This window comes from Lonchura striata, chromosome 14 (genome assembly GCF_046129695.1).
Source record: "Lonchura striata isolate bLonStr1 chromosome 14, bLonStr1.mat, whole genome shotgun sequence".
Classification (NCBI taxonomy): Eukaryota; Metazoa; Chordata; class Aves; order Passeriformes; family Estrildidae; genus Lonchura; species Lonchura striata.
In genome coordinates, this window is record NC_134616.1 from 15723568 (window position 1) to 15741216 (window position 17649).

Genomic DNA, 17649 nt, shown 5'->3' on the forward strand with positions numbered 1-17649 from the left:
CATCTCTAGACAATATTTTTACCAAGAAAGGTAGAACCAGGTGACCCTTGAGATCCTTCCAACCTGGAATTCTCTGGTTCTGTTAATGCAGGAGAAGAATTTCACCTCTTCCCACCAGAGCTGGCTGGTGGGGCTGGTCCTGCTCTAACCAGTGTCACATTCCTGCTCCTGTCTGAGTTCTGACAAATCCCAGAAAAACAAGGTGGGGAATGGTGCTGGGGATTTCTTCCTGTATCATTTTCCCAAATGACCCAGAGCTTGACCTGATCCAGAGGGAAAAGCAGAGACAGGAGCAGAGTTCAGAATTCAGTAGAAGCATCAGGTTTTTATTTGGGAGCAGAACTGGGTTCCTTCCTTTGGCCACAATTCATTACTCTGAGGGAGGGGTTGGGAGCAGCCGACCCTGGGCCCTGTGGGAGCCTGTGGCAGGGATAGGTGGGATATTGGGATGGAATTCCTCCCTGTGAGGGTGGGCAGGCCATGGCACAAGGTGCCCAGAGCTGCTGTAGCTTCCCCTGGAAGTGTCCAAGACCAGGCTGGAGCAGCTTGGGATAGTGGAAGGGGAGATTGGAACAAGATGAGCTTTAAGGTCCCTCCCAACCCAAACCATCCCACGATCCCATGGCAGCTCCCAGCCCAGCTCCTGCCAGTGAGCGACGTGTCCTTGGCAGAACACAACTCCAAGATTCCCCCTCCTCATCACCCACCAGAGGGCTGGGGCAGAGCTCCTGAGTATCACTTCTGCTGTTGCTGTGTGAGGGGAAGGACATGATCCACGGAGAGGAGCTGGGTGCCCGGGGGAGCTCAGGCCAGCCTGAGCACTTCCCGCACCATTTTCCCGATGCCGTCGTGGACCTGGTGGATGGGGGCGTTGCACATGAAGGCGCTGGTGCTCACCAGGCGGTTCCTGGCGTCCACGTGGACCTCGCTGACCTGGCTGTTCACGTGCCTGCAGCCCAGCTCCCTCATGGCCTCAGCAGTCTTGGCATAAGGCCACCTGCAAGGGAATGGGGAATGAAAACATGGAGTGGGGAATCTTCTACACTCCTGCACTGGAAGGGCCAGAGGTAAGATTCTCTGGTCACTGCACAAAACCTGTTCAGCAGGATCCAAAGCTTTTCCTGCTCGAGTTTCTCCAGGACTATGCAACAGGAAAACCTCCTGTTCACATGAGTTAAAAATCTGAAGTAAAGCCAAAATGAGGCCTGAAGTTCCACTTTGGATGCTCCACTACCTAATTCTGCCCACTCCAGTGTTCATGTTAATAGAAGCCTGGGAAGATTTGGGTGAAAAGGGACTTCAAAGCCCACCCAGTGCCCAAGGACACCTCCCACTGTCCCAGGCTGCTCCAAGCCCCATCCAGCCTGGCCTTGGACACTGCCAGGAATGGAGCAGCCACAGCTTCCCTGGGCAACAATTAGATTTAGGTTTGGGGTGGGTTTTTTCCACCAATTTCCTCCGAGCTGGTGACAAAATCCCTTCCTAGCAAAACCCATCAACGTTCCTTGCCTGCCCTTGGGAGAATCCAAGCACAGCTTCCCTGTAGGACTGAAGACAGTTTCATTCCCTCCCTCTCTTCCCACCCCAAGCCTTGGGTAACCATCTTGTTCCTGCCTTGGATCTGCTTGGCTTGGACTCAGCAAAGGCTTTTCCTACCCTAGGTCTGTGAGGCTTCAGGGGAGCAAATATTTAATTTAAAATAATAATACATTACATTTAAATTAATTATAGTGTCTTATTCAAAGACACTTTAGAGTTGTGGAAACAAAGACACAAAGAATTGTGGAAACAAGTCACAAAAATGCAAACAGATCAGGTGTTACATCATTCCTTCTGCTGTGCAGGGAAATGATAAAATCAGTCTTCCAGAGTTTCTACTTTTCCCTGTTAAGTCCCCAAGAGGGCTGGAGTTGCTGAAGGCCCCACTGGAGGCAGCAGAGTTGGGTTCTCAGCAATAGCGTTCAGCTCCTTGTGAGACTTCCACCACCTGGCCAGGATTCCTGGGGACTTTGGGGGGACCCTCGTGTGGCTGTCACCAACCCCCCCCCTGCCCCGGGGGTTGATACTCACTGCTCACACTCCGTGTCATGTCCCACAGTCACCTCACAGCCCGGGAAGATTTTGGCTGCCAGCACTGGGGAGATGCAGCACAGCCCGATGGGTTTGTGGGCAGCGTGGAATGCCCTCAGGACATCCTCCACCTCTTTGGAGACGCTGCAGTTCTTGCCCTGCGTGGCCCAAGTGCTCAGGTTTTTTGCCACCCCGAAGCCACCTGAGGAAAGAGAAAGCGTTTAGGCTGGAGATTATGCCCAGGGCAGGACTTTTGCCAGGTGGTGGAATGCTCAGGTGCATTGGATGGTTGGCAGCATTTGTCCAGAATCAAGAAAAGAATTTAAATTGTCTCTCCTTCCAAGCCCTGCTCCAGCCTGTCCCTCTCCATCCCACGACTCCCACATCATTCCAGACCTATGGAATATCCAAGCTGTGGACAGGCAGACCCCACACAATCCCACCTGGAATGATGAGGGCATCCAGCCCCTTGACATCCAGCGTAGCCAGGTCCTTGATGTTGCCTCTGGCTATCCTGGCACTTTCCACCAGGACATTGCGCTGCTCTGGAGTTGGCTGCCCCTTCACGTGGTCCACCACGTGCATCTGGGGGATGTTGGGAGCATAAACCTCAGCCTGGAGTGAGGGGAAAGGGCTGTTATCCTTCAGGAATGATGGAGAAATGTGGGAAAGGCACAGGCAGTGAGAGGGAATGCTGCGGGGCTTTCTTGGGAAAGAGCTGGCATGGAGGAAGAAGGGAAGGGAGGAAGGAAACTTCCAGTAGTTTGTGCCCAGAACTGCTTGTCTGGGGGGCTGAAGAGTCCATCCATATCCCAATAAATCTCTTTTGCTGGGTGACAACCCAGAGAGCTGCTGACCCACCCCATCTCCCACCAGGACAGGACTTGGGGTTTCCTCTCCCTGCCAAGTGTTTTCCCAAAGCCATTTCTGGAAAATGCTTTCCCTTCCTTTAGCACTTTCAAGCTCATATTCTGAAATTAAGAGTGGAGGGTGGTGAACAGATTTTGGGACTGTCCCGCCTGTGCAGTTCTGGGCCGCACAATTTAAGAAGGATTTAAGGAACAACAAGGTGTCCCAGGGAGGGCAGGGCTGGAAGGAATGTCCTTGTGAGGAACAGCTGAGGACTCCGGAATTATCTAGGAGGGAGACAAAAGAAGCTGAGGGGCAACCTCATGGCAGCTTCCCGTGGAGAGGGAAGTACTGAGCTCCGCTCCCTTCCAGCTGAAATATTCCATTCTGTGCTGTGATTGAAATGACGCCCGAGTTTCCTCCACTAGAGGCCCCTGCCGATCCAGGGTTGAGGGAGGGACGGGCTCCGAGCCTGCTAGGTTGGGCTATGGCAGGATGGAAGGACTGCAGCAGCTCCAGAGCTCCAGGAGAGGAAAAGGCAAAATTACACACCGTGGAGAAAACGCCTGGCCAAGTCTCATCCTGGAGCCAAACAGCGAGGGCAGGGTTGGAATGGTTTGGAACTGGGGGGGCTGGCACAGGTAGGTCACCCCTGTGCCTCTGTGTTCCACTGAGCAATTCCCATTCCCAGGGGACGGCTCCGACCCAGACACGTGGGTGGCCCACAGCTGAGGGTGATGCTCCAGAGGTTTTCTGTCCCTCCTTCCCCAGTCTCACGGAGCAGCTCTCCCGACTTTTAGAGCAGCTGCACCTTTTTTACTCCTCAAGTTAACTCACAAACCCCTATCTGTTCTCTTATCCCTGAAAGTGTCCCAGGTCTGGCTGGACGGGCTTTGGAGCACCCTGGGACAGTGGAAGGTGTCCCTGCCCATGGCAGGGGATGGGAATGGATGAGCTTTGAAGTCCTTCCCAATCCAAACCATTCTGGGATTCTCTGATTCTATTTTCACTTTTACTCTTTGAAGATTTTAAAAAGATGAACTTCAAACAGCCCAAACTGTCTTTTAAACAGAGATACCAGGAGAGAGAAGAGGATGTGAAGCCAGAAGCGAAGGCATTTAGCAAAGTCTGTTGGAGACTTTGGATACAGAGCCCCACACCAATCCCTTTGTACAGCAGAGCTGAGCAGGGAGTTCTCCACACCGTTCCCAGTGACTCCAGGCACCGCTGCTTGGATTTTGGGGAGTTTGTCCCAGAAACAAGGAGGGGAGAGGCTGAGGAGCAGAGCCGGGAAAGGGAGCGAGAGCCGGGAAAAGGAGCCCGGGCAGGACCCGGCGGGTGCCTCTTACCTGAGCCCCCTCCCGGCTGAGATGCACCAGCACCGCCGAGGCCTCGTGGATCTCGCTGCCATCGAACACCCCGCAGCCAGCCAGCACCACGGCCACCCTCTTTGCCATGGTCCCCCGGGAGCCGAGGGTTCCCCGGAGAGCCGCAGCCGCTGTGAGCTCTGCTGGCCGCCCGCAGCTCTTTATAGCGCCAGCCCTCCCCGGGAGCAGGTGGGGCCGCGAGGGTTGGGCTGAGTTTCTTACTGGCAAGGAGGTTTTATTTCCAGTTCCACAGGCAGGCAGGGCATATAAATATTATTTGTTTCCTCAACTGGCTGCTGCCTTACAGATCTTCCTCCCAGCACGTTGTCTGCAGGGCAGCCCCAGCTGACATGCCCTGCTCAACAGAGCAGCTGTGTTTTTCCTCCTTGGCTGTTGATTTTCCACTCCAGTTCAGACTGAAGGACCAAAACCTTTGCACAGGAGATGGTATCAAAGGGAGCCTGCCCAGAACCAGGATTTCAGCCCGTGCATTCCCCTCTCTGACCCATTCTTTGAACCCTGCACTGCATAGGCTGCTTTAGACTTCTAACACCAACATTTCATTTTCGGCTCCTGAATGTTCCCTCCCTCAGATCTCATCTCTCAAAAGTGGATATTTTACACTTTGCTGCAGTTGTTTGCTGGCTTTTGCACCCTGAGTTAAGATGTTAATGAAGTCATAGAGTTGGAAGGGACCCCACAATGTCCAACTCCTGGCCCTGCATAGGCACCCCAACAATCCCACCCTCTGCCTGAGGGCATTGTCCAAGCACTTCTTCATCTCTGGAATAATGGGATTCTTCATCAACAGCACCATCTCTCCATTTATTTAATTCCAGGGAAGTGGCACTGGGAATTGGGGGAGCCTTGAGCTCTGGAGGGGCCCTGGCAGCCAGATTCAGTGTCTGGAGCTTGTTCCTCCCACCCTGGCTCTGCTCTCGTGGAGATGATCCTGTACCTCTCTATTTCAGCCCGGCCCTGGTGAAATAACTGTGCCCTGTGGAGGCTGAGAGAACAAAAAACCTCCCAGAACATGGCTGCAAGGTGTTTTTCAGGGGTTATTTATAAGACGTGTTCCTTGGGGCTCTGTCATTTTTGGGAGAGACGTGAAGCACATCCTGTGGGTAATGAATTCGTGGCTTGGCAGAGTGTTTGGTCAGGGCAGGCCTGAGGAGGAGGCTCACTGCTGCTGTTTGGGACTTCATTTATGACATGTTTCTACCAAAATGAGGTATTTCAGGCACCCAGCTGCTACCTGAACAAGCAGGAACAAGAAATGTGTGGCAGAGGCCTTGCAGTCCCACTAAGCCAACCCAGACTGTGCCTCTCAGTTACTTTTATTGCCCAGAACAGGAATTAAGTTGAGATATGCATAAAAAACATCCAAAGCCTTTTCTCTGCTGCTTTGTTTCGCTATCTAAGGAATCCTAACTATGGTTTAGGGGTGTATTATTTCCTCTTGCATAGAAAAACAGCCAAATGATGTTGCAACCTGAACAGGTAATTTCTCCTTCCTGCAGCTGCTTCAGGAGCAGTCCCACTAGCCATGGAACAAAGTAGCCAGAGGCTGAGGATTTCTGCTGCAAACCCCATCAGTCACCCTGTTGTAAACTGGCTGGGCTGGTTCCCCTCACTGGGGTGATTGGTGCAACTGGACCAGCCAGGCTTGTTTCCTCCCCCTGGAAAAATATCTGTCACAACAGACATGCCAGCCCTAAAGATCTCTCTGCAACGAAAAGATGAATGATAAATGACATTTCTCAGCTGGGTTATTCCAGCCTGGGTGGCCTTGGCTGTACAGATTTGTTGTGGGCATTGGTGTTGACAAGTGGCTTTAATCTGCATTAAGGTTCTAGTGAGGAGGGGTGGGAAGGGATCCTCTTCCTGCAGGGTGGGCACAGTTAGAGATACCAGGAAAGTTTGGGAGCAGTGAAGGGGATCCAGCTGGATCCAGCTGCCATCATGCTGCGGCTGGCTCAGGGGCAGGAGGAGCAGGGTCCTGATGAGCAGAGTGCCCAGTGCTCTGGGGTCATTCTGGATGCTGTCACAGCTCCAACACCCCCTGGATGATCCCACAGGCCTGATGTGAGCTCCAGCCAGTGCAGCTCCCAGCCCCATTCCCAGCAGCTTTGCTGTCCTGCTGCCCTGGCTGTGGAACAGGATTTATGGGGGATCACAGAGCAGGATCTGCTCAGGGGAACATCAGAGCTGGCTGCTGGAGGAGCTCTGCAGAGCCATCCCTTGCACCTTTTACCTTGTCAGGAGAGTGGGAATTGCTTTAACTGGAGCTGAGTCCCTCAAGGGAACAGTCCCTACACTGCTCCATCCCCACAAACAACACAACAGAGGAACCAAGCTCTGTCAGCTCTCACAGAACAGTTCTCTGACAATTCCCACCTGAGCCATGACTCAACACGATCCCCAAGTCTGTGCTTTCTGCAGCCTCCCCTCCATCCATAAACACCTTTTTGCCCTGACCACATGTTCCCCATGGGGAGCAGCAGGAAGCTGCCCACAGGTCCTTCATGTCCCCTTGGGGACACAATCCTGGCAATGTTGGACACTCACTCCTGACCTGGAAAGCCAGCGAGGCTCCTCTGGGCTGGAGGAGCTGGATGTGGAGTGACAGATGGACAGAAGTCACCTTTAAGGGAATGGCACTGGGTCTGCCCTGGGTTTGCCCAGCTCAGGGGGTTGGTGCCAGGCATTCAGAGCTGTGACAGGGACAAACAGCAGGCCCATGGCCAGTGTGAGGAGAAACAAGTGGTCCCCAAGGAGCTGCTGGGCTTGCAGAGCGCTTGTTTGCTCCATCAAGGTGGATGCTTGCAAAAACCTTCATTTTAACCAGTGTAATTTCCTCACTGGCAGGAGCAAAAAAAAAAGGCAGCAACAGCAATAAACCCTCAGCCTTATTTTTCAAGTGTCTTTTTGAACAAGGGTTAATCAACAGTAAAATTAAGAGGCCCCTGGAGGGAGCTACCAGCAGCCCACGCTGACTCACAGCCCCAAATTTACTGCAGCCAGAACTTCATTTGCATTTCCTCCCGCATGCAGAGAGGAGCAGGAACAGAAGAGGTTTGTAGGGAAAAGGGGTGGAGAGCAGGGAGGACCGGCGGCAGCGGCGATGGTTTGGTTATAAAGAGCATGGGAGGAAAGAGAGGCAGCAGTGCAGCCCTCGGCCGGGGCTGCGGCGCGCAGGGATGGGCGAGTCACTGCATTCCTGCATCGGGCTCCTGGGCATTTCCGCAGGTAGGGACCGCTCCTGGCATCCTGGCACGGGGCACGGGCTTGGGACGAGCTTTCCGGGACACCCTCCTTTTCCGAGGGGGCTAAAGAGGCTGTTTATCCACAGGCTTCTCTGCCTGGGGTTAGCTTTTCTATCCAGAGATCCCTGCGCCTGCTTTGGCGGCCAACAAAATATTTGTGTTGGCTTCCAAGGGCTGGCCTGAAGTTTTGTACTCGTTCCACGTTGGGTGGGAAGCAAATCCAAACTTTTTCATAGTCACTGTAGTAAATCATCTTGGTTTGGATGCAGTTTCCTCCCCTTTCCTTCTCCAACCCTTCTCTGTTTTCTGTGTTCACTCCCTTTCACTTGCTCCTCCTTTGTGTTCCATCTTCCCGGACTGTTTCAGCTGGTTTTCCATCAGTACAAGGCTGGAGGGATCAGCTGCAGGGTGTGTGTGGCTGCCTGCCTTTTGTATAACTGGAATTGTGGATTTTTACCTTTATCTGGCAACATGGGAGCACTTTCAGACTCTTTCATACATTCCTAGGATGGTTTGGGCTGGAAGGGACCTTAAAGATGATCCAGTTCCATCCCCTGCCATGGGCAGGGACACCTTCCCCTTGACCCAGCTGCTTCAAACCCCAATATCTAACCTGACCTTGATGGGATGGGACATCCACAACCTCTCTGGACAACTTCAAATGACTAATTCCAAGCTTTTTCAAACCAGGCACCCAGAGAGAAGTGAGACCTTGGGCACAAACCGAGTCACACTCCCCCAGCTCCTTAGGCATTCCTATTTGCAGATCCTGCACTGTTATTTTCCCTCTATTCCCTGCTCTGTCCAGCCTATTTTCTCATGGCTTTTGGGCCAGGTTTACAAGCTGTGTGTGCTTCCCCCTCTATCCCACAGGATCTCTCCTGCTGGCCGTGCATTTGTACAGCTCCGGCCGCGCCGCGCCGCTGATCCCCAGCACGGCTCTGGGAGTGCTGCTGCTCATTGTGTCGGCTCTCCTGGCGTATGCAGGTAAGACCTGGGGCTGGCCAGCCCCACAGCCTCCCTCCCACGGCTCTGCACATTCATCTGCCAGCAGGATACAAACCACAGCAGCCTCACTGCAGCACTCATCCCTTCTCCCAGAGGAGCGTGTTGTCCAGAGCAGCTGTGGCTGCCCCTGGATCCCTGGAAGTGTCCAAAGCCAGGATGGATGAGGCTTGGAGGACCCTGGGATGGTGGAAGGTGCCCCTGCCCATGGCAGAGGTGGAATGGGATGAGCTTTGAGGCCTCTCCCAACCCAAACCATCCCATGGCTCTGTGTCAGCACAGCAAATTTTCCCCCTATAGGCAAGAAAAGAAATCAATGTTTGTCTTAAACAAATGCTCTACCAGTATTTTGGAGTTTTAACACACTGAATACATATTTATCTCCCAGGCTTTCTGAGAGTGCTTTCAGCAGGCATGGATTGAAATGTGCATGGGTAAATGCCAAGAGACAGCGCTCTACTTATCTGAGAGAAAAAATCACTGCCTAGAACAAACCCCAGACTTTCTAGAAGGAATGTTGAATTATTTATTCTTTGTAACTCATAGCAACATGAAATCACAGAATCATCAAATCATGGAATTGTTCAGGTTGGAAAAGACCTTGAAGACTGTCAAACCCAACCATCAACCACCACCACCACCATGGTCACCATTTGCAATGTCCTCAGGTGCCACATCCATGTGTCTTTTGAACACTTCCAGGGATGGGGACTCCACCACTTCCCTGGGCAGCTCTGCCAGGGCTGGACAATCCTTTCCATGAGAAATTTTCTCTGATGCTCAATCTAAACCTCCCCCAGCACAACCTGAGGCCATTTTCTCTTGTCCTGACTCTTGTTCCCTGGGAGAAGAGCCCTCACCCTCACTACAACCTCCTTCCAGGTAGTTGTAGAGTGGGATAAGGCTCCTCCTGATCCTTCTTTTCTCCAGGACAAATCAATCATCAGGCAGGACCTGTGCTGATCCTTGCCCTGTAGTGATCCTGCTTCACTCCTTTCCTAACCCCTGCTTCCCACACCGTGCTGTCTGAAACCACAGCCCTGTCTCCGTTTGTTCCGCAGGGATCCGGAGAAGCCTCAGGAACGCCTCCCTGCTGGTGTCCCTGTGCCTGACCCTGTCAGCCCTCTGGAGTGGCTATGGAGTGATCCTCATCCTGGCAGGGCAGGGAGTGCTGCCCGGCCCGGGGGATGCCCGCGATGCCCTGCTGCCAGGCCTGGCCACCTTCACCCTGGCCCTGCTCCTGCTGGCCGTGGTGGGCTTTCTCTGCGGAGAGCCCCTCCTGGCCCTGGTGGCTGCTGCCATGTCCCTGGCCAGTGCCCATGAGGTGGCCCTGCACTTCAGCTCCTCGCTCGGCCCCTCGGCCGTGGCGTGCAGTCACCTCAGTGTCTGCTTGGTCGGGGGCTACTTTGCTCTGGGGAGGATCCTCTACCTCCTGACCAAAGGGAAAGTTGCCCTCCCTGGCACGGATCTTGCAGAGAAAAAGGCCCAGGAGCAGGACCGGGGCAGCGCTGGCAGCACCAACCCCTTCGCAGCCCCCGGGCTGCTCCTGAACATGCTGTCAGCCAGTGTCTTCTGCTGCAGGCTCCTGGGAGTCACCCACAGACTCTTCCTGGGCCACGTGCCCTGGCTGTGGGCAGCTGGCATCTACCAGATTGGCATCTGTGTGTTGTCCTACCGTGCAATGGACGTTCTCATGGCCACAGCCTTTGGATTCACTTCCATCCTCAAATTCGCTGGCGGTTACTGCCTCCTGTACCCCACCTGGCAGCCAGAGGAGCCGTCTCTCCCGACACCATTCCTGGTGGTGTTCTCCATCCTTTTTGCTGTCTTGGCTCTTTTTCTGTCCCTTCAGAGCCCTGTGGATGGCCTGTACCTGCTGGTTTTTGTCACCTACTGCATTGCCTTGGCTTGCAGTCCCAGGGGGTTTTTTGCAGGTGGCCCCCAAGGCGTGGTTGTGGCCATTTTTGTGGCCTCAGCCTTGGTGGCTCTGATTCACCTGTACAATGTGAGGGCCAGGGCCAAGATCCCAACAGGGAAGGGTGCTGTGAAGGCTCTCCTTGCTCGCAGCAACCTCCTGAAGCTCCGGGAGGGGCCAGACCTCCACGCTCCCTACCTGGGCTATTCCAAGTATGCCGATGCAGAAGTCCTTACCTATGCCTGCAGTGTCCTGGCTTCTTTTGCTCTAACAGCCACAGGAGACCCCCAGGCTCCTCTTGCCACTGTTGTCATTCCATGGGTGGTGGTAGCTGGTGGGATCCTGAAGCTCCTTGGTGGCTCAGTGGCTTTTGCCCGGGGTAAAACCCTGGAGAGCAGTGCCTTTATCCTCTACTCTGTCATGTGGATCATCTGGGGCCTGACAAGGTATGGTGGCCTCTATGGCACTGCCAGAAGCTTTCATGCAGCCGTGGGCATCATTTCCTTCATGCTCTTCAACAGCTTCATTGTCTTCTGCTCGCTCTTCTTAAACATGGCCTGGTTCTTCTACTCCCTCACCTTCACACTCATCGCTGTCAGCTTCCTCCTGGATGCCATCCATGTTCTTCCCACTGGATATGACATCGCCGCCACCCTTATCTTTGGGCTGGTCAGCTTTTACTGCTTCCTGGCTGCCCTGGCCAGCAGCACCTTTGAGGGTTGCTGCTTGCCCATGGGGAGGCCCATGGTACAGCTCAGTGGTGTTGGGGCAGGAACGACCAAGTGCCTTCATCTGCCTGCCAGGAAAGCTTCCTCAGTCAAGAGAATTGCAGGTAAGGGAAAAACAGAGGGCACAATGTGGGGATGGATGGGATATTCTGTGAGGTTTTGTAGCAGAACACTCTTAAAAGGACATTGTCCCAATCAGAGAATCACAGAATGGTTTAAGGGAAAGGAACCACAGAATGGTTTTGAGGGAATGGTTGATGGAAATGGTTTTAAGGGAAAGGACCTTAAAACCCATCTTGTTCCATGGGCAGGGACACTGCCACTGGACCAGGTTACTCCAAGCCCCATCCAGCCTGGCCTTGATGTGGAAAGCTGGATGATGTGGTGATGTTTTGGTAAAGTAGGCCAAGTTACAGGAGTCATGAGCTGAGTAGAGCAGCAAATTCCCTGCTGTGTCTCCTGCATCATTTCCCTGTGTCCTCATCTGCTCTGAGACCCAGGAATACTCCAGACTGGGGCTAACACCCAAAGCTTTACACAGAGACAGCAGAGCCAATGCTTGGTCCTTGCTCTCTCCACTCTGTCCCAGAACCCCCCTAAATGCCAGATACCCCCTTGGAGGAATGTGGGAAAATGCACTGCCAGAGCAGGGACAAGGAGAGGAGAGCACCACATTGTGTGACAACTGTGCCACGGGAATCACACACCTCCTGTCACTCAAGGGCTCCTGCCCTGCTCCCATGCCAACAGATATCCTGAGGAACGGCGGCACCTGTGGCATCCCCACGGACACCGTGTATGTGCTGGTGGCTGCCTGCAGCCGGCCTGACGCCGTGGAGAAAGCTCACCGGTGAGTCCTGGCACCCGGGCTGGGCTCAGGAACCTTCCAGAACTCAGAGCTGCTACTGAGTGCTGGCTACAGCACCCACTGAGAGCAAGGCAGCTCAGCCTTGGTGGGAACAGCAAGGGGGGAAGAAGATCCAGGTAAGGCAAGGAGGGAATTGAGCTGCAGTTCTGTTCTGGGACACTGAAGGCTGATGGAGCCAGGTAACTTAAACACCACAAGAAGCCCAAACCAGTGGCAAATGGGGCAGGGGGTTTATTGTTCTTACTTGGAGGTATGTGTTGTCACAACAAAACCCCTCTGGTGTGAGCTGGAGCCCCTCAAATTGGTGGGGTTTTCTTCAGGACTTGGGCTGTTGGGAGCTTTACCCATTACTACACAAGAAGTTAATTAAAGCCTTGATTTGGAAACAGATATTCCTGATTGGCAGTAGCCAGTAAAGTTCCTTCCCATCCAGTCAGTGGTTGAACAGTCCTACTTCTTCTCCAGACTGGCTTCTGGACACACACCTTCTCTTAGCTCTGGACGTCTCCAATAGTTTCCTTTCCTTGAATTTAAATCCTCATCTTACTTCCAGCCTCACCTTTTCTTCCCTCATTCCAGGTCCAAACGCCAGGCTCAGGATCGCCCCATGTCCCTCTGGATTTCCAGCCTAAAGCAACTGGAACCTGCCAAGCATTTGTTCACTCCCCTCCTGTGGGACTTCATGGAGGCTGCCTGGCCATCTCCCATTAGCTTGGTCATTCCCAGAGGTGAGGAAATGCTGTTAATGCCAAGCTCTCTGGAGAGCTTTGGGTTTGAAATTCCTAAAACTGTGAACGCCTGCAACACCACATGTTCCATAGGGATATTTCTGTTGCAATCATTGTGTTTGGGCTGATGTAAATCTCTGAGTGGCTCTGCTTGGTGCAGGTGAATGGGTGGATTTCCTGGGAATGAAGGACTCTGCTAAGTACGTTGGGACACCCCAGAGTGTGGCCATCCGCATTCCCGACTGCTCTGTCACCACACACCTCATCGACCTGGTGAGTCAGAGCACCTCAGCCCTGACCCCTTCTTTGAGAAGGGATGGGGCCTGCAGGCAGCTGGGAGGGATCTTATGGCAGCAAAGAGGGGAAAAGGAGCAACCTCCAGGTCAGGAAATCAGAATGCCCTTAACAGACACAGTTTCATTTCCAACATAGAACACTGTTGGAAGCAGGGACTTCTCTGAGGCCAGAATAACTTCAGAAGGTGCAGAAAGTGGCCACAGGAGTGTGATACCCTGAGTGTGCTAGGTCTAAGCAAGTGCTCTTGCCGGAAAACAAGATGTCATTTCATGGCCATCATCACTAAGCCCAAATTTGTCAGTGCTGGTCACTCACACACAGTTTGGTGGGGCTGTGGTTGACTGCAAAAAAAAGTGCCTCAACCTGGGTGAGCCACACTGAGCTCTCTTCAGAGTAACAGATGAAGTTTAGAGCTCAAATCACCTGTTCTGTCGCAAAAGTCCTGCTCAGAGCTTTGACTGTCATTTTTTTGTCTCCAGGTTGGCCCCATTGTGGTCACATCAGCCAACCCAACGGGAGAGGCTGACACAACCCACCACAACCAAGTGTATGCCAAGCTGGGAGATAAGGTAACCAAGAGATGTGGGGATGGGAAAGTGCAACCACTTTGTTTCCAGAAGGCAAATCAATAGATGGTATCAGGAATCTGGGAAAGCCTCTAATTAAAAAAATCTCGTGGATGCTTCTTATGCTGGTGTCAAAGAGAAAGAAGATTTTAAAGCACAGGTCTTGGTGTGAAACTAAAACTCTCTGCTTTACACAGTGTAGTTATGGCTTGGCAACGTGAGTGGGTTCATATTCCAACATGGGATGATGGGAGCAATAAAAAATTAATTCTTGCTTACAAGCAAGCAAATCCTGGTGCCTGGATGTGCCAGGGCTCCAGCTGGCATTGGGCTGTGAGAACTCTGGGATTCCCATCTAAGGTTGGGGCTGGTCTAAAACTGGTACCAAGCTCCAAAATACTCCTGGCTGTTAGAGCTTTCATGGAAGTGCCATGGTCACGGCCTTTCATCGGTTTAGGTGGGAGATCAGGAAAGGTTCTTTCCCCAGAGGGTGCTGGCACTGCCCAGGCTCCCCAGGGAATGGGCACAGCTCCAAGGCTGCCAAAGCTTCAGGAGCCTTTGGAAGGGTGGAGTTGTTGGGGTGTCCTGTGCAGGGCCAGGGGTTGGATTGATGGTGCCTCTGGATCCTTCCAGTTCCGGATGATTCTATGATTCTAAGATTTCACTGCTGAATTCTGAGGGGTTTACATTTTGTGTCATCGCAGCAGCTTTAAACAAGAGGTGGTGCAAATCTTCCACCTCTAGCTCCTCAAAAATCAAAACTTCATACACATTTTCTTTGTGGGTGGGACTTCTCCAGAGCTCCTCAGCTGCTGTAAACCTGCCTGTGCTGTGCTGTGCTGCTGACCTGCACCCTGCAGAGCTCTCCCTGTCCTTGCTTTGAGGTTCATTCACTCCAAATCTAACCCTGGTGTCACTGCAGCGGGGCAGGAAGGAGCAGCATTGTCTTTGATGAGAACTATTTGCTGTTGAGAGGGGAAAACTCTCCCTTTCCAAGAGGAATTTGGTGTGGAAATTTGCTGGTTTTAGGTGGATGCAGTTCTTTGTGGTGGGCCTTCTCCAGAGAACATTGCCTCCACCGTGGTGGACTGCACCAAGATCGACAGTGGGAACATTGGATTCTTCCGAGTCGGCATCATCCCCAAGTCTCAGGTGAAGTTCAGCTGGATTTAATTTCCATTCCCTTTCTCCATTGAATGAGTTTCAACCTGGGGCTTCCTAATTCAGTAAGGAGACAAAGAAGTCTGTGGTAGCATGAGGAGTTATCCCAGGCTGGTGTGAGGGACAAGAGCAGAGTTCTGTGCTTCTGTCCTGACCCTGCTCCAGAGCACCTCTGTGGAACTGGGGAATGGGAAATGTGGGGCTGATTTATCCATGGAAAGGGCTCTGAGATCCAAGGTCACGGACCTTTATGGGGCAGGCTCTCCATATTCAGCCATCCCAGACACCTCTGAGCACAGAAATTACTTGTGTCATCCCAAAACTGAGCCAGACACTTGAAAGAGATCTTGTGGAAGGTGTCCCTGCCTATGGGGGACATTTAAAGGTCACTTCCAACTCATTGTTTTATAATTATTTGATTATTTCAACAGCTGGAGAATAAATCAGTGTTCTCCCCTAATTCCTAACCTACTCCCAGCTGTGTCTCCTCATTCCAGGTGCTTCAGATCCTGGAGCAGGTGCAGAAGAAACACCTGGTGGTCCCTAGCAGTGGCCCTTGCCCCACAAAAGGCTGGGAAGAGCTCCAGAGTCGTGGCCACGCTGTGCCCAACGGGGTGGGCAGAGCTGCCTTGGTGGAGCCAGGGCCGGATCCCAATCCCGAGCATCACACCCGCTTCTGACTCCCACAGCTCCGTGCTCACCGCGACGTCGGCTGCTGGAAAATGCCATTTCGGCCAAACTGGGGAACGGGAGAGGCTTCCCAGCTGCAGGGGTGACTCATTTGTCTTTCTGTGGACACTGCTCAATTATCCCGGTGCGGTGCTGCCTCGCAAACCACAGGCACCCAGCAGGAACATCTTCCCTTAGGGACACTGCCAGCTTTCCCTGGAGATCAGTCACGGCCAAAGCAGGCTTTCCTTTGGTGATAAGCTGGCCCCAAAGTTACAGAGCTTTATCCCTGACACTGGGAGGGAATTCCTTGGATTTGGGGCATGGAGTGAGGCGAAGCGGTGCAGAATTACCTGGTGGGGGAAAAACACTGCATGAAACTTGAATCACACAGAATCCTTTCGGTGGGAAAAGACCTCTCCAGTCCTTGAGTCCAGCTGTCCCCCCAGCACTGCCAATGCCACCGCTGACCGTGTCCCCAAGTGCCACACCACGTGGAGAAGGAGGAGGGGAGGTGTGTCCAGGTGCTTTGCTGGTGGGACTTGGCAAAGTCTGGGCTGGGAGCAGGGGGTGTCTCCTGCTGTGCTTTCTTCAGAGAGAGGTCACCCATGTTTGACCCTACTTGGGAGGTCTTTCCTCTCTTGGGAGAACCCAACACTCCAAAGAAATGCCATGACTTGAGGTGCCATTTCTGTATTTCACACTCAGTGTCAGGGTGGAATTCCCATCTGGATGACTCCAATGTTATATCCTTAAAGGTGCTGGAGCTTTAGGGAAGACCCTCCCTTCCCGTGTTAGGAATTTCAGGAGGGCAATCTCCAAGTGTTTGAGGAAGCCAGGAGCTGGTCTCTTGCCTTACAGCCCAACTCTTCCTGTCTCATGGTACGTTTCCTCCAGAGTGCAAATTCCATAGGATCAGAGGAAGGAATTCCAGCCACTCCAGGCAGTCATTTGTCTTCTCCAGCTTCTCTGCAAGCTGCTGAAATACAGGGAAGGAGTTGGAGCTCACCCATAACCTTACTGGCATCACTGGGATGTGGTGGGATGGCTCCTGGAGTGCAGCAATGGGAGGATGTGGACTTTTTAGGAAGGACAGGTGGTGTGGAGTGGTGGCTGCTGAGCAGGAAGAGTTGGGAAGGAGTTTCAAACCTTTGTGAGGAGTTTTCCTTGGCAAACACTGCAGTTATGGCTTGTTCCATCTCCAAGAACTGCTGATCTTAGTCTTACCTGACTCAGGTGCAAGGTGCTGATCAAACTGCAGCTGAAACTAATCCATTGATCATTTATTTCACCTGAAGCTGTGCTGGAATTTAATGATAAAAGTGGTGCAGTCAGAGGAGCTCAACCTCCACAAACTCTGCCAAAATGGGCTCTCCTCAACTTGTCCTCACAGAGCTGGCTCTCTTCCTGCAGAGAAAATTCCAGAGAATTAAGTGTGTTCAATAATTTTGCTGGTCTACTTCATGTATCTCCTTGGAGTTTATCAAAACTGATTTTTAGAAAGCAATAAAATATTTTCAATAAACAGATACCATGCAGGGATGTGCAATTGTGACAAAACCTTGTGTGGCAACGGGTTCCAGATGTTGGTGTTCCTGGACATGCAGGATCCAAGCAGGATCTCAGGAGAAAATCAAATTGTGACACTTCCAGGGTGGGGAAGAAGAGGAGGGGAGAAGATAACTCCTCACAGCAGTTCCTGGTACCAGCTCAAAAATGCCAAGGCTGAATTTCACCCCTTAATCACTAGAAAAACCCCATCAGCACCAAAATCTGAGGGAATCTGAGGTAAGAAGTGGGAATTTGGAGAGGTGCTGAGACTTCACAAAGCTGTTTGGTGAGGGAAAACTGCCCTGGCTTAAAATATACCAGGGGTGCTGCTGCCCTGTGCTGCAAATAATGATTTTTTAGTATGGCACTGGTTAAAAGTGGCTCAAAACCCTGTGTTCTTCTCTTGAGGCTTTGTTGGGATCCATTTTTCCTCTTTGTCTCCATTTTTTTTGTTTGTTTGTTTTTATTCACGGGAAAGGTTAGTTTCAGTCTTGGGACACTGAGGGAAGCATTTCTCACTTTGCTGAAGTGAGACAAGGAGAGGTTTCATTTCAGGCGTGATTTTGCCCCACCCACAGCTCTCCCCTGTACCAGCAAATCAGAAAGGAA

General features: G+C 52.4%; 2 protein-coding genes across 2 annotated transcripts; one reads left to right on the forward strand and one right to left on the reverse strand.

Moving 5' to 3' along the window:
• Positions 1 to 568: 568 nt before the first annotated feature.
• LOC110477981 (putative glutamine amidotransferase-like class 1 domain-containing protein 3B, mitochondrial) lies at positions 569 to 4536 on the reverse strand. Its single transcript, XM_021544255.3, has 4 exons — positions 4269 to 4536; positions 2514 to 2685; positions 2071 to 2272; positions 569 to 997 (listed from the first exon to the last, which is right to left on the reverse strand). Exons 1-4 carry the CDS (start codon positions 4374 to 4376, stop codon positions 805 to 807), a joined length of 675 nt encoding a protein of 224 aa, XP_021399930.1. The 5' UTR covers positions 4377 to 4536; the 3' UTR covers positions 569 to 804.
• Positions 4537 to 7407: 2871 nt separating this feature from the next.
• LOC110477955 (uncharacterized) lies at positions 7408 to 15500 on the forward strand. Its single transcript, XM_021544218.2, has 9 exons — positions 7408 to 7535; positions 8426 to 8602; positions 9619 to 11304; positions 11951 to 12050; positions 12648 to 12796; positions 12957 to 13069; positions 13573 to 13662; positions 14689 to 14811; positions 15318 to 15500. Exons 1-9 carry the CDS (start codon positions 7487 to 7489, stop codon positions 15498 to 15500), a joined length of 2670 nt encoding a protein of 889 aa, XP_021399893.2. The 5' UTR covers positions 7408 to 7486.
• Positions 15501 to 17649: the final 2149 nt, after the last annotated feature.

What these genes read in the sequence shown, in the direction of transcription:
- LOC110477981 (XM_021544255.3), bottom strand. Translation starts at nt 4,376, where the DNA reads ATGGCAAAGAGGGTGGCCGTGGTGCTGGCTGGCTGCGGGGTGTTCGAT. An exon ending in GGATGCCCTCATCATTCCAG is followed by an intron (nt 2,273 to 2,513) that starts GTGGGATTGTGT and finishes CTCTTTCCTCAG; the next exon opens with GTGGCTTCGGGGTGGCAAAA. An exon ending in CATGACACGGAGTGTGAGCA is followed by an intron (nt 998 to 2,070) that starts GTGAGTATCAAC and finishes ATTCCCTTGCAG; the next exon opens with GTGGCCTTATGCCAAGACTG.
- LOC110477955 (XM_021544218.2), top strand. Translation starts at nt 7,487, where the DNA reads ATGGGCGAGTCACTGCATTCCTGCATCGGGCTCCTGGGCATTTCCGCA. An exon ending in CCACACACCTCATCGACCTG is followed by an intron (nt 13,070 to 13,572) that starts GTGAGTCAGAGC and finishes TTTTGTCTCCAG; the next exon opens with GTTGGCCCCATTGTGGTCAC. An exon ending in ATGCCAAGCTGGGAGATAAG is followed by an intron (nt 13,663 to 14,688) that starts GTAACCAAGAGA and finishes TGCTGGTTTTAG; the next exon opens with GTGGATGCAGTTCTTTGTGG.